Raw genomic sequence first — 16,291 nt, forward strand, 5'->3', positions numbered from 1 at the left:
TAGCCGAGACCAAGTGATATGGTTGAATCTGGAGCCAAGGAAAAAAACAAAACAAAAACAGACTAGCCGGCATCCTTGTCTGTCTAAGCCACACCTCCTTACAATAGTGCTGTTGACGACAAGCTAGTGTAATTGTAATTTAATTGAAAAGTAATAAAATAATATTTAAAGATAATTAAATTAACTTTATTAGGCCTAATATTAATTTCAGTTGTCATTGTAATTTGATAATACGACTGGTAATAATTTGTAACTGTAAATTGACAAAAGCGCAATGTAATTACTGACGGCAATAGTCGGTTAAACGTATGAAGACGTCATACATACGAATTCCTTATATCTGCCATCTGATTATATGCCCCAAGATAGATACCTCATTGACTATGTTAAATGTCAACATAGTTGAACACACGTCTCCTTCAAGACGTTTGTACAAACTTGGCAAAAGTGAGAGTGTTGTTACGTTAGTCATTTTAGGCAATCAGGAGAGAATGAGATGGATACGGCGACGCAAACCCGTATTCGTCATCCGCTGATTCCAGCGTGAATGACTGCCGAGTTAAGTGTTTATACTACGCTAATATGATGATACATATAATACAATTATAATGCTTTAGTCGGACAGAATCCGATCTTCATTCTGTTCGATTACATTCATATTAATTATTCTCCGATCGGATTCTCGTTCGTTTTCAATTACACCTGTACTGAATTATCAGAAGTCAGAATGCCTTGAGCCTACAGCGTTATCCAATATAAAAATAACTATCGATATATTGTACTGCGAATACTTTAGGCTAGGCTACTGAATATGCATACGATATATCATCGTGAACACTAGGCTAACTGTAGTTAATTTTATTCGATTTCTCTCCATACTGAATATCGTAAGACAATATGCATTGAACGGAGAATTAGTTTATATTAACAATTATCGTATCGTATAAGTAGAGGAAAGTAACCTTAAAGACGAAGGAGCATATCTGAAAGACCAACCATGGCCTAAAAGCTTCTGATGCAAGGAACTCGAAGCAGGAAAAAGCCTAAAGATGCTCTAAGGACACTGTACCTCTATAAACTACTACTTTTAATAGAAAACAGACCCGAAGAAGCCTGCACTTCTCTTTCTAAACTAAACACTATGTAGCCTATTATCCCTAATCGTCTATATCTGACCTAAGTTTTTATCATCCTGAGAACTTACACATCGAGGGAAGGGGAATCTGCTGCCAACACTGCCTGCTCCGCGCCAGGGGGGACGGCGGATCCTGCCCTGTGGGCTTGCGGATCCCCATAACCCCCAGCACCGGTTAGGGCTGGTTCTGGAACAGGCAGGGGAGCTGGAAAAGAACGATTAGTAATTTCAGTATCCCTATTGCTCGATCTATCCTCACTTAATCTTGACATAAAATCGGTAACAGAGATGTCATACTCGATGTCAGCTTACTTCTTAATACAAGACCTTTCCTACGTTTGAGATACCCTAACATCTGGTCCAAAGACCACTCCTGACATTCCAAACATCTGGTCTTTACATCATATTGAACAGGCCTACAATTTACGCATAAGGAATGACTATCGTGTCATAGGGTACTCATCCTTTTCTTGCATTGTTGGCAAAGACGATACGTTGTTGAACTTCCGCTCGTCGTTTTCTGTGATGTCGTGGCCGAGAATGCAGTAGCCGTTGTAGTAGCTTGTGTTGTTTCTTCCTTTGCAGAATCAATGTCTGATGACAAGGTATTAAGAGCAATCCAACAGTAATCCAAAGGGATGCGTAATTCGTCACCAAAATCAATCAAATCAAAGGTGCAAATGAAGGCCGGGCAAGACCAAAAAGGAGTTCGCTGTGGATACATCTGTACTCCACCGCGAACGATAAGTGATTGACGTGAGAGGGCAGGTGTGACCGGCCCGTGAGGCAGGGCTATCAGCGGTGGGCTGGTAACTAGGTAACGAGGGTGTTTGCCAGGAGATTGGCAACACTGATTGTTTATTTTAACCATAGATTTGGTAAAATTTTAATAAATGATGGTTCGGGCTGGTAAGTGACCAGGGCTTGTTCAGGTGTTCAGGGGGTGTATTGCAATATGTAATTTATCTAAGATAGTCAACCCTTTACTCTTCAATCAAAATGTGTGAACTACAGATTGTCAACTTGTTAAAGCATGAAATCACTTTAAAACCACTATTTCTGGATAAAAACTCATTACCTTTACATGATCAAGGCTTAAATGAGAAATAAACAAAGATAATCAATTAAAAACACTAATAACAGGTGTCTCCCCTTAGCTGGATGAATAACCTAACACTCCTGCACAGAACTATTTCTCTGTTTGAAGCCAAGACATGATTGTTAACTAAAATGGAAGGAGGAAAAAAGATAAGATGATTCCCTAGGTGACACAAAGAATCCCTAGGGTCTGCTCCACAATGCTTCTCCATTTGAAATCACTTTCTCTTCAAAGCTGTTGATACCATGAAGTTCTCTTTTTTTTTTATCAAATACACCCTTCCACCATGACTGACAATCTTGTTGATTGGCTCAGGTCAATGCTATAAGGCAGAATACCACTGGTATTTAACCTGTCTTCAATCTGGAAACAAAGATTCTACTATTACAGCTGACCCTTCTCTACTATACCCCTCTTCACTTCTGCAATCACTGATGGAACCCATCTGATTAAAAGCAGGAAATTACTGTCCATGACAACACTATACAGTCAGTTACAGCAACATTGTTGACTCAACCAAGATTGCAATTCCCCTGGTACTGTACAAATCTAAAAATTCTTCTTGGAATAAGGGTATAACAGCTATACTAGGAAATGCAATAGCATTTGTCTTGCCAGGACATATGCTATAATTCAGTGACTGGAGCCTGTTGCAAGTCTGCTGGAAGTAAGATGGCAATACTTTGGTGCCATCTAATAAGTTTACCTTCCTTTCTGCAGGTCTGCTTGGTCTTGTGTTGTGATAATTAGTATGGATTCTTTTGACAAGATAACAAAACACCACCCTATCTACAGAGCCTATTATTGGTACCTACACAGTTACAGAGAAGTCCTTGATCTGGGTTTGGGTAAATGCTGGTTGTAACCTATTTACCTTGCTAACACCTTCCTACTTTACTAATAAATGTCACATCCTTTGCACTTGCTTTTGTTGTCTCATCTCCAAACACACTAGCATTGGTCTGGCTCCAAGTAAAAGACTTTGCAGCACCAGTTGTCATTGCAGAGAATAGAATATAGAATTTAGCCCAAAGGCCAAGTACTTACACCTATGAGGTCATTCAGTGCTGAAATGGAAATTGACAGTAAAAGGAGGAAAGAGGCTCTCAATTTCTCTTGCTCCTAGTGCTCTATTTTATTGAAGGGATCTTTCTTCTGCTGACTTATACTGGTTGTCTGTAATGTTAATTCTTTGCTTTTGCATGTACTTAACCCTTAAACGCCGAAGCGGTAAAATAAAAATTGTCTCCCGTGTGCCGGAGGTGTTTCGGAGTGAGCGCGGAAGCGGAAAAAATATTTTTTTTTAAATCACAGCGCGCTTAGTTTTCAAGATTAGGAGTTCATTTTTGGCTCCTTTTTTTGTCATTGGCTGAAGTTTAGTATGCAACCATCAGAAATTAAAAAAATTATCATTATCATATATAAATAATGCGATATATGATAGCGCAAAAACGAAATTTCATATATAATTGTATTCAAATCGCGCTGTGCGCAAAAAGGTTAAAGGTAACAAGTTACCTTTTTGTTGTTGTAATGTACACTAAATTGCGATCATTTTGGTATAAAACACATTGTAAAACGATAGAAGCAACACAGAGAAAATATTATCACAAAATAATGCATGAATTCGTAACGCGCGGACGTAAACAAATATTTTTTTCAAAAATTCACCATAAATCTAAATATTGTCCTAGAGACTTCCAATTTCTTTCAAAATGAAGACAAATGATTGAATATTACTATACTGTAAGAGTATTAGCTTACAATTGCAGTTTTTGACCATATCCGACGAGTTAAAGTTGACCGAATGTCAAATTTTTGTATATATATTTTTTTTATATGCAATTATTTCGGAAATTAGAAAAGCTACAACCTTCAAATATTTTTCGTTTTATTCTACATGAAATTGCGCACATTTTCATATATAAAACTCTATGAAATGCCTAATATGAAGCGGAGCAAATATTCCGAGAATGGGACGTACGCATTTCGGAGATTTGTGGCGGAGAATCCGCTAGCGGAGGGAAGAAAAGTTTTTTTTTTTAAATTCACCATAAATCTAAATATTGTGCTAGAGACTTCGAATTTGTTTCAAGATGAAGATAAGTGGCTGAATATTACTAGACTGTAAGAGTTTTAGCTTACAATTGCGTTTTTCGACCATTTCGGTAGAGTCAAAGTTGACCGAACGTGGTTTTTTTCTATTTATCATGATTTATATAAAAATATTTCAAAAATGAGAAAAGCTACAGCATTCAATTATTTTTTGTTGTATTCTACATGAAATTGCGCACATTTTCATATATAAAACTTTATGTAACAGCTAATTTTAAATGGTGCAAACATTACCACAATCGCACGTATGATTTTTACGGAAGAGTTACCGCTCGGACGTAAAGAAAATGTTATTTTTTTCATAAATTCACCATAAATCGAAATATTGTGCTAGAGACTTCCAATTAGTTGCAAAATTAAGGTAAATGATTGAATATTACTAAAATATAAGAGTTTTAGCTTACAATTGCATTTTTCGACCATTTCGGTAGAGTCAAAGTTGACCGAAGGTTGAAATTTTGGCACTTATCGTTATTTATATGAAAATATCTCAAAACTGATAAAAGCTACAACATGAGTATTTTTTTTGTCGTATTCCACATAAAAATGCGCACATTTTCATATATAATACTCCATGTAACGGCTAATTTAAAATGGTACAAAAATTATGTCAAAGTGACGAAATAATTTCAGAGATGTGTCACAGATACTTTTTAGTGCGGCATGAAAGAAATTCGCGCTTGCGCGCCTGCGTAATGATTGTAAACAAAACATCACCTTGATCCGTGAACTCCCAGCATCCCCCAAGGCGCGTGATTCAAGAGTTTTCGGCTGGTAGGACTAAAAGTATTTTTCCGCAAATTTTTTAAAAAACTTTTGTATGTCGACGTAAAATACGTCCAGTCGGCACCCGAGAGACAAAAAATGTCGACGTAAAATACGTCCAATCGGCGTTTAAGGGTTAATGGTAACTTGAAATGGACCATGAATAAATTATTACAAGTATCATTTTGAGAGGGTAATACCAATATAAGTAGATATATGCTATATGAGCTTATACCACTGATATAACTTGACAAAAATGACCAAATCTTTGCTAGCAAACATCAAATCACATAACCCAACTGAAATTGTGACAACCCATTATAGTATACTAAAGATTTCTTGGTGAACATGTAGACAGATTTATTGCTAACCTGACAAAGAAGAAAAGTGACTTCTTGGAAGACAAGGCTGGGGCTTCCCATAAGAGGTGTTTCATTCAAATTTGAATTGTCATATCTCTTTCAACATTACAGCATTAAGATAAAATTTTGTTTTTGCCAAATTCTTTGGCAATGCCATGTTTATTTCCAGTAGGGCATTCATGCCAACAAAAGTAAGAGAAAAATCAAAGAAAGGCAAATACTATCAATGAATTGGAAGAGATGCAGTGATCACAACATAAAAATTCAGCACACAAGAGCATATACGGTCAAAATACTCATAAGCCCTTTAAGGGGGCCGGCCGGCTAATGCCGTTTTTTAACGACAGGACTTTGACATTCATACCACTTAATAAGGTGACTTGGGACATCTCCAAACCACATATGATTTTTGCCTCTGACCTTCGGTTTTGTGACGCCAAGGCAATTTATCCCAAAAATAACCATTTTTCAAATTCTATCTCCTCCCTTGATATTTAATATTAAGACCTGGGATTACTACCATATATAGACCTGATGTAGACCTCCAATCAAATAGTTTTTTTTTTCTAAAAGTAATTTTTTTGCTAGATATGAATTTTTCAATATGGTAAAAAAATAAACCCTATAAGTTAGGAGAAAAAAAAATTATAAAAAAAAAAGATGAAACAAAAATCGGAAAAAAGGGCTCCATTTGATTGTTCTATAATGTCTTTCTGAGTTATATACCAAATTCCAATGTTATAGCTTTAAAACTAAGTGAGGAGATAGATTTTGAAGGTCAATAAGTATAGTTTTGAGATACGGGCGTTCAAAGTTTTCCTTCGTATTTCTATAAAGACAATGTTAATAAATAATGATTACTATGAATGTACATTTCTTTTTTGTGTATTAACCCTCTTACGCCGAATGGACGTATTAAACGTCGAGTCAAAATGTCTCCCGTATGCCGAATGGACGTATCATACGTTGACTCAAAAAAGTTTTTTTTTAAATTTGCGGAAAAATACTTATAGGCCTACCAGCTGAAAACTTTTGAATCACGCGCCTTGGGGGATGCTGGGAGTTCACGGATCAAGGCGTTGTTTTGTTTACAATCGTTACGCAGGCGCGCAAGCGCGAATTTCTTTCTTATCGCACTAAAAAGCATCAGTGACACATCTCGGAAATTATTTCGTCACTTTTACATAATTTTTGCACCATTTTAAATTATCCTTTACATGAAGTATTATATATGAAAATGTGCGCAATTTCATGTAAAATACAACAAAAAATACTCATGATTGTAGCTTTTATCAGTTTTGAGATATTTTCATATAAATAACGATAAGTGCATAAATTTCAACCTTCGGTCAACTTTGACTCTACTGAAATGGTCAAGAAACGCAATTGTAAGCTAAAACTCTTATGTTATAGTAATATTCAATCATTTGCCTTCATTTTGCAACAAATTGGACGTCTCTAGCACAATATTTTGATTTATGGTGAATTTATGAAAAAACTTTTTCCTTACGTTCACGCGGTAACTCTTCCGATAAATTTTGTCGTGCGATTGTCCTAATGTTTGCACCATTTTAAATTTGCCGTTACATAGAGTTTTATATATGGAAATGTGCGCAATTTCATGCACAATACAACTAAAAACAACCCATGGTTGTAGCTTTTATCAGTTTTGAAATATTTTCATATAAATAACGTTAAGTGCAAAAATTTCAACTTTCGGTCAACTTTGACTCTACCGAAATGGTCGAAAAATGCAATTGTAAGCTAAAACTCTTATATTCTAGTAATATTCAATCATTTACCTTCATTTTGCAATGACTTGGAAGTCTCTAGTACAATACTTCGATTTATGGTGAATTTATGAAAAAAAAAAAAAAAATTCCTTACGTCAGCGCGGTAAACTCTTCCGAAAAAATTTGAATTTTTTTTGTGCGATTGTAGAAATGTTTGCACCATTTAAAATTAGCTGTTACATAAAGTTTTATATATGAAAATGTATGCAATTTCATGTAGAATACAACTAAAAATGATTGAAGGTTGTAGCTTTTCTCTTTTTTCTAAATATTTGCATATAAATCACGATAAATAGAAAAAAAACCACGTTCGGTCAAATTTGACCGAACGTGGTTTTTTTTCTACCGAAATAGTTGAAAAACGCAATTGTAAGCTAAAACTCTTACGGCCTAGTAATATTCAGTCATTTATCTTCATTTTGAAATAAATTTAAAGTCTCTAGAACAATATTGTGATTTATGGTGAATTTTTGAAAAATATATTTACTTCCCTCCGCGCGCCGATTCATGGCCGCAAGTCTCCGAAATGCGTACATCGCATTATCCTAATATTTGCTCCATTTCATATTAGCCGTTTTATAGAGTTTCATATATCAAAATATGCGCAAATTCATGAAGAATACAATAAAAAATAATTGAAGGTTGTAGCTTTTCCCATCTTCGAAATATGTGCATATAAAAATATATATAAACATTTCGACATTCGGTCAACTTTAACTCGTCCGAAATGGTCGAAATCTGCAATTCTAATCTAAAACTCTTACAGTATCGTAATATTCAATCATTTGTCTTCATTTTGAAACAAATTGGAAGTCTCTAGAACAATATTTAGATTTACGGTGAATTTTTGAAAAAAACTTTTTTTTACGTCCACGCGTTACGAATTCATACATCATTTTGTGATAATATTTTTCCGGTGTTGCTTTTATTGTTTTACAATGTATTATATATCAAAATGATTGCAATTTAGTGTACAATACAACCAAAAAAAAAGTAACTCTTTAGCTTAGACCGTTTTTTGCACAGCGTGATTTGAATACAATTATGTATAAATTTTTTTTTTTGCTACCATATATCGCATTATTTACATAATATAATGATATTATTTTTCCTTTCTGATAGCTGCATACTAAACTTCAGGCAATGACAAAAAAAGGAGCCAAAAATGAACTATCAATCTTCAAAACTAAGCGCGCTGTGATTTTTTGAAAAAATTATTTTTTCCGCTTCCTCGCTCATTCCAAACCGGGCCAGGCATACGGGAGAGGTTTTGACTTTTAGGGCTTCGGCGTAAGAGGGTTAATAAACCAAAACTATTTTATTTATCATAATTTAATCATAAATGATGATCCCTTTGCTCATATATCGTAGCCTGGGGCACTGCTTGAGGCAAGATGGGGCCCTCCTTCCTACGTAACTCTCTCTCTCTCTCTCTCTCCCCTTCACTAACTTGGCTTATTACAGCAAAATTTTCTTCTTCTGTATGTTAGCAAGATGTTTTCCTTGTATTTTCCTCTTTGGCATGATGAAATTTTTGCCGAAACAAAGATAAACAAACGTAAATGCAAGAGAATGTCAGAGGTGAAACTCGAAGGTGTACTCTCATTTTACAAAGACAATTTAATAAATCATGATTATTATGAATTTCATAATCCATTTTGGGTATTAAAAAACCAAAACTATGTTATTTATCATAAATGAAGATCTCTCTGCTCAAAGATAGTAGCCTTGGGCACAGCGTGACGTGTGCTGTCAGGCAAGAAGGGGGCGTTATTAGGCAACCCTCCCCTCTCTCTTCACTAACTACGCGTATATTATGATATTCTGTAATAATACTTTAGCGATTTTTCTTCGTCTGTATGTTAGCGAGATGTTTTCCTTGTCTTTTCCTCATTGGCACAATGAACTTCTTGCCGAAACATACATAAACATACGTAATAGCAAGCAAGTGTTAGAAGTGAAATCGAACGTGTAGCCTACTTGAAGTTTGTGCTAGCACTGATGGTTGGAGTGGTTGGTTAGCTGACTGAAGTCTCTCTCTCTTGACTCGGAGAATGTCGACAGATGCCATTTCTCCCAATTTCTTTGACAATAATTATCAAAATTTACGATAATAGAAGAAATATTGCATCTTGTACGGATCAATGTTTTAGGCTTATTGAGTTACGTTAACTAATTACCCTGTAACTATGAAAGTAATAGGAATTTTGACGAAATATTTCGTATATGTATTCTCAATTGCCGTATGAAGCTCCATGAATTTTTTCATGACTTTGCATTTTTCGCCCTATATAAGGGTTCCGGCTGGCCCCCTTAATGTATATACAGAAAAAAACAAAATCCACAACAGCTAAAAAATTTTTACATATACATACTGAGGAAGGTGTTTCACAACACCATATAAATGTGACATTGTATATACTACCAGTAACCACACACACACACACACACAATGTAAGTATACGGAACACATCAAAAGAAAAGAATTAGTATTTTTAAAAGAAAATCAAATCAATACAATGTTGAACGACAAACAAGCAAAAACTGCTATGCCTACATCAATTATCAAAAACAGAGAAAGTGGAAAGGAAAATGAAGACTGGAGGTAAGTAGCAGTGAGTGATAATTTTCAATCTTAAGCTCTTATAACAGCCTCCATAAATCTTGCATTTGTGTACTTTACAAAGCCCTCAGTGTGATAACTGTTGGTTTGTAAATGCCACAGTAATAACTACTTGACCCTGCAGAAGAAACAATGTTGCACATATGCACAGTAAGTAGCATTGCTCGCTAGCAAATGACATGATTTCCAACACTGAAGAAAAGGTTACACCTACTGTAATCATTTGCTTTTTATGTTAAAAGTAGAAAACCAACAATGTTCAGTGTCTAACAGGCAAAATATCAAAAGAAAATAAGATGTGTATTTATCGTATGGAAACACTGGTGGCATGCATGAATAGTGGGTACTACACTAAATGCCCTGTTTATTTTGTACCATGGTTGAAGACTAGTTGAGGGGATAATGATGAACTGCATCTAAACAGAAGAAAGACTGGAGGTTGTTACTTGGTCTGGGTGCTCGCTGACTGCCATCACCAAAAATTTGTATTCAAAGCAAACCAAATTATACAAATGATTACCTGATTGTCACAAACATCATTGTCAGTGTCATAAACACATTTCCCATATGGACCTGCAAGTAAAATAAAGTGGAATATAAGTAAGTATAAGTAAGACATATGAATACCATTTTTAGATAATTGGTGTTATCACACAACCACCACAATTACATATTAGTACTTGCAAAGAGCTGAATCTGAAGTACAATTTCATCATTACAAAGAATATATATTGCTTAAAAATAGAAAAAATGCTTGTACCTTTAAAATACACAGTACCACATGTATATAGTGATATGAAATGGTGTAATTCAAGTCTTGAAAATCAATTTGAGAAACTAACAAAGATGTCTAATTCTATATAACTGGATACCAGAGATGTATTCAGAACTTTAATCACTACTACTCTAGCTTCAAATTTATGACTGGATACCAGATACGTATTCAGAACTTTAATTACTACTACTCTAGCTTCGAATTTGTCACATCTCATTTACAGAAGCAGAATAAAGTTGAGAGAACACACTTCCTGTCTAACTTGCAAAGTTAAAATCTGATGTGAAAACATTGATGAAGTTAAATACATATTGCTCACATCACATTCCCACTAATATGTTATGAAATTACTAAGAACATAATAATGAAAAGACTTCTGTATTTTGCATATGTGCAAAAAGTGAAACTCTGAAGTTTATCATTACCTGTTCTAACAGCTTCAGTCAATCTTGCTAAATAACCTTCTGGTGCATCTTCAATATCACAAACAATACTCATGGGCCACTGAGGTTTCAATGGCTTGGGATCAAGATATATCTTCTTTGCAGAATAAGGACAAGTTGTTTCAATTTTACAACTTAAACAGTGGGCAGATGCACCTTCTGGCTTTTTTTTCCTTCCTGTATGAAATAGTGTTATTTGAGAAAGATAAATAAACATAGGATTTTTGGTGAGTGCATTTATAAGGCCACTCTGTCAATAGCTGATGGATACAACAACACTTAATAAAAAAATATTACTGGAGCAACCTACAAACAATTACCTCTTGTTTTACTAATACACATATCTACTAATTGTTGGAGCTTTACAGTCCTACATAATCAATCATTACAGAATGTCATAAATGTAGTTTAATGATATGTCACTAGTACAGTACTCTAAAAAAATCTTTAGCTCATTAGCTTTATCTTCAAACTACAGTTCTAGAGTAAAACTGAATATCAAAAGCTAATAATACTGCAAACACAGTCATAACTTGCTTTAAAGCACCTGAAGTGATGACATTTTCAACTTTACAACAGTTTTTCTAAATGATATTGTAATAGAAAAAAATTGCTTGGCATTGATTCACTCAAGGTTACATCAGTCAGCAATGTTATTTGTGTTGTTACTGGTTGTTTATAGGGGCTTAGGATTGTGTTTTGATGAATGGTTTTGATTATTCTTTACATTAGCATGAAGGAAAGTGTATAATATTTTGAGAAGACTGCAAAAAGGTTGAATTATAAAAAGTTTTTTGTATTTGTAAGTAACAACAATATCAATGACATACAACTGTACTGTATAATTAGCCTCTATATCACTACTGTAAGACTGTAAGAAACTATTTTCTTGATTGCAAGAAATTCCTAGAATAAAAGTATCCTTATTTAATAGAGATAAAAACAGCAGTTTAGCAAATGTATTTCTGGAGCAAATGGTAAAAAAAGGTAGGTGGAGAGTTATGCCTTCATATCTGTTAACCTCACTGGATTGTAAAGAAAGAAAAGAGACTATTATCTAATGTAAATATCAATTATTACATATGGTCAGTGCTACTCTATACACAAGAAACATGGGAGATTCTGAAAATGTGCAACTGTATAAAATCTTAAAATTCATGGACAGAGTCCACTGTGAAGATTATATGTATTATGAATGTGTAAGTATGATAGAGAGATGTTCTTTCCACCAACTAACAAAACTGACCATGATCTCAAATGCAGATATGACATGAAGCAATGGGATATAAAACAATCATTTGGTCTGAAAAATTAAATTTTTATTATAAAATCAAGTTTTATATACTATACTTACTCTGTACATAATTACAGCTATTAGTTTTCTACTTACGGCAGTTTAAATTCAAATTTCACAGGTAGCTCTTCGATTGCTCAGTGTAGATACACAGTGCCGCCCCTAAAGGCAATTCTAGTAATGACTTAGCTAACCACTTCATTCTGTTTTATGACTAATGTCCATCAGAAGGGAGGGAGGGAGGGCTCCTATAATGTAATTACTGGGTAGGTATATACTATATTATTTTATTATAAAAATGTAATTTTTATATAAGTGACTTACCCAGCAATTACACAGCTGATTCCGAATTGAAAGGAGGTGGCATCATGGACATATTCTACTCCAGAACATTAAGTCATGTAATGAATTTGAAATAGAAAAGTTGCTAGCATTGAAAACAATGCTTGTCGTTTCCTATCAGTTAAGAGAGCTACTGCAGGTGGATACTGCCTCTGGGTGTTGCTCACCTTAACTCATAGCAACATGGCAGTATAACCAAGGGTTACCTCCTACTTACAGGGAACTATGCAGTGAGGGAAGTGTTCCTATGGCTAGCAAAGTATGATAGGTGCCTGCCCTTGCCCTGGGCATAGCACTAAAATAAAAACAACCAGACAACACTCACACCTACACTGAAATAAAGCCACAACCCATCCACTGAGAGTGGTGGGTCCTCCAGGTACATAGTAAACACTGGTTCTCCAAACTCAACACCTTACTGAAAAGGTGAAGAGATAGTAAGAGTACATCCTGTGCTTCCTTCTGCAATGCCATGCCAGTTACTAAAAATGGTCTCAAAGTACTGCAAAATTTCAACACCGTTTAAGCTTTCATAAAAAAGTAAGAAGCAAAGATTGCTTACACTTCCAGAAGGTCAATGGTAGAATGGATGTAAAGAGTATAGTGTCTGAAAATTAAGTAGGTAGAGGCTGTTCTAACATCATTTAGATTTGCTTCAAAGTAGGCAAAATGCACTATGAAAACTGAGTGTCTTAAAAATGAAGTCCATTTAAGTTGGAAGACAACACTTTCAGATAGAGGAAGAGATAGGTTCTTGGCATAATGCATTAAGTTATGGATGGTTCTCTGATTCAAGTTCAGCTCAGAGAATTCCTAAAAAAACTCCAATTGGACAGAGTGCTCTTTATACTACTCCTGAGCTGGGGAATGCTACTGGGCGCTTGTAGCAAGAGGTGGAGCGAGACGAGTTTGGTACCAGGCAAGTTAGGGGCTCAGGAGCTGGCGGACACTCAGAGCATGAGCTGGAGCCAGGAGAGCTAGAGTTGGGGAGATGGTGGACACTCGCAGCATGAGCTGGCAGAGAAGCTGAGTGCCAGATGAGCTAGGAGCTCAGGAGCTGGCACATACTCGGAACACGAGTTGGCAGCAGAGCAGCTGGGTGCCAGGCGAGGTAGGAGTTTTGGAGCTGGGCGCCTGGCGAGCTAGTAGTTTGGGAGCTGGCGTATACTTGGAGCATGATCGTGAGATCTCAGGTGCTCTTGGAAGACAAGAAAGACTGTAGTGATCTAAACGGGAAAAGAATTTGAATCAATTTCTTCCTTGCTTGGATTGGTAAAGGACTTGAAGAGGTATGGAGATTAGGAAAAAATCTAGGTCCCTGTGCCTAAACCCAAATAAAGCATAGCTCTATACTACTAAATGGAGGAGTACTAGAGAACCTACACCTCCTCAGAAAAAGAGGTAATCTGCCATTCATAAGCTTTTTGACTGACAAGCCTAAGGATTGCCTGAAGCCTGTCCAGGCATGAATGGACCACCTTTGGTGGTATCTCCTGAGGGAGGTTGACCATGAGAAATGGTTGGGGAAGATCATGGAGGGTCCACAAACAACTTAACAGATTTAGGAGCCATTCTACGTTGGGCAGAAAGAGTCCATGAGGGCCCTCGTAACATAACAATGAGCCTGCAACTTGTTTACAGTTTCCCTGAACCATAAGATGTGTAAGGCAGGGAGGACCAAGAAGGATCGGCCTGTATGTGGTGAATGTTGCGCATACAAGAGGGTTTGGTACTGGAGAGTCCAAGGGACAAGGCTAAGGGTCCTTGCAGTGAAAGACAGGCCCAAAGTTGTCCCACCCCATAGAGTCCACAGGTCCTGAGAGACCAAATGATCAAAGGTCCACTCAGAAGGAAGGACACTCTTCCGACGGTTTGATATGATTGCCAGGCCTTTACAGCCCTGAAAAATATGCGTAGCCAGAAAACTTGATTGATTTGCCCACTGAAGAAGTTCTTTTGTTGTTGGAGAATCATGGCATGAACTGCAGACAAATTGCAGACTCGCTTTTGACTCTGAGGCCCATGTGGACTGACAGTACCTCGTACAGCATGAAGCATATGCAGAGCTGTACTTGGCACAGAACTTTTATCTGGCAAACTTAAAAAGAGCTGCAAAATCCATAATCCACCAAAATCTAGGCATTGCAAAAAACAGAGGCCTAGTCCAAAACCAGCCTGTGACCAACTCTGTAGGTCAAACACAATCCTCTAAAATTAGCCCGTCTGTGGGCTTTAAGCGCTCAGTGGTGGAAGCCATACACAAATGGCTCCTAGTGCTCTGGAAGAGTGGGTAGTTGTCTAAGAATCAGTATCTGGTGCTAATCGGTTGCCACCAGGATACTGGAAGTTGAATCCAGACATGAAGTCTGACAGGAGTGACGGAAGGAACCACAGCAAAAATGTAGGAAGGCTGACAGATGAAGCTAGCCTTCCTACCTCCAGACAAGAAGTGGAGAATAGCAGCTATAATTGTGTGCTGATACAAAAATGTTACAGCACTTATCTGTGCCAAATACCTCAGAACTGGATGAAAAAGCAAGACTCATATGATACCTAATCTTGACTAACGACAGTGGATGACGAAGTCCCCAGTGGGTCATCCACTGAGTTTCTGTGCAATAGAAACTTGCGGCCTGTCTAAAAACTCTCTTGGCAGATGGCAAAAAAAGCTTGAAAATTCTGCGAGTTGAGGCTGAAAATTAAAACACAGGACTCTACGACGATGGTTGTGTTTTGAGGAAGAGATGAAGATCTGGAGGCGAATATTGGAGCTGACCACTAATGTGCAGACCTCCTGCAGGGGAGGAGCACCAGAACTCTCTGTTCTAGAGATTCAGAGACAAGAGCAAAAATAACTAAAAATCTTCCCACTGTCCTCGTATGCAAATTACAAGATTAGAAACAAATCAAGGCGATGTCTCCCTTTAACACTGAGGCATAGTTCACCGAAGCCAAAGCCGGAAGAAGACAAGAGGCACTTGACTTGCTCTTTTCCTTAACTAAAGCCAAACTCCTAATTCCTGGGGAGACTTGACAGAAGAAGTTAAGCCAGAGGAGGAGGCTTCTTAGAAGGCTCTAATGGGAAGCAGATACTGAAGAATAGTCATCTGGTGAACGGAATCGTGTGCCAGCCAATTAAAAAACCGGAGGCAGGCATTCAATCAAAATCTGGCTTTCAAGAAAGAACAGCAATGTTTTATTAGAAAACTGTACATATCTGTTAAGACACCTTTCCAGTGGCTGACTAACACATCTCTTTCAAGACTTTTCAGTGGCTGACTAACACTACATCTCTATCAAGCCTTTCCAGTGGCTGTCTTAACACTGCACTTCCATCAAGACACCTTGGAACAGACTACAGGTTCGACTGAGGGGACAATTATTTGGAGCAAATCCGTTCGGACTCCCTTGGACCATCAGTATATCTTCTCCCCAATGCGGGGGAGCAGGACAGACAGTGGCTTTAGGTCTAGGAAATCCAAAGGGCCAAATAGCCACCTCCTCCACCACATGTCCAGTAAGACACCTTTCCAGTGGCCATCTGT

General features: G+C 36.8%; 1 protein-coding gene across 6 annotated transcripts in view; it reads right to left on the reverse strand.

Annotated features, from left to right (window-relative positions):
* The window catches only part of LOC135198793 (uncharacterized), a 98,066-nt gene that overhangs the window by 41,052 nt on the left and 40,723 nt on the right, over positions 1-16,291 (reverse strand). For all 6 annotated transcript variants that reach the window (XR_010310891.1, XR_010310890.1, XR_010310889.1 and 3 more), the window contains exons 8-9: positions 11,093-11,287; positions 10,413-10,465 (exon numbers count right to left, since the gene is read on the reverse strand). Coding sequence is in view for 3 of the 6 variants with exons in the window: in XM_064226745.1 (XP_064082815.1) it covers positions 10,413-10,465; positions 11,093-11,287 (248 nt within the window). In the remaining 3 variants the exon portion in view is untranslated. The remainder of the gene's footprint in view (positions 1-10,412; positions 10,466-11,092; positions 11,288-16,291) is intronic.

Source organism: Macrobrachium nipponense, chromosome 22 (genome assembly GCF_015104395.2).
Source record: "Macrobrachium nipponense isolate FS-2020 chromosome 22, ASM1510439v2, whole genome shotgun sequence".
In the NCBI taxonomy this organism is placed as follows: Eukaryota; Metazoa; Arthropoda; class Malacostraca; order Decapoda; family Palaemonidae; genus Macrobrachium; species Macrobrachium nipponense.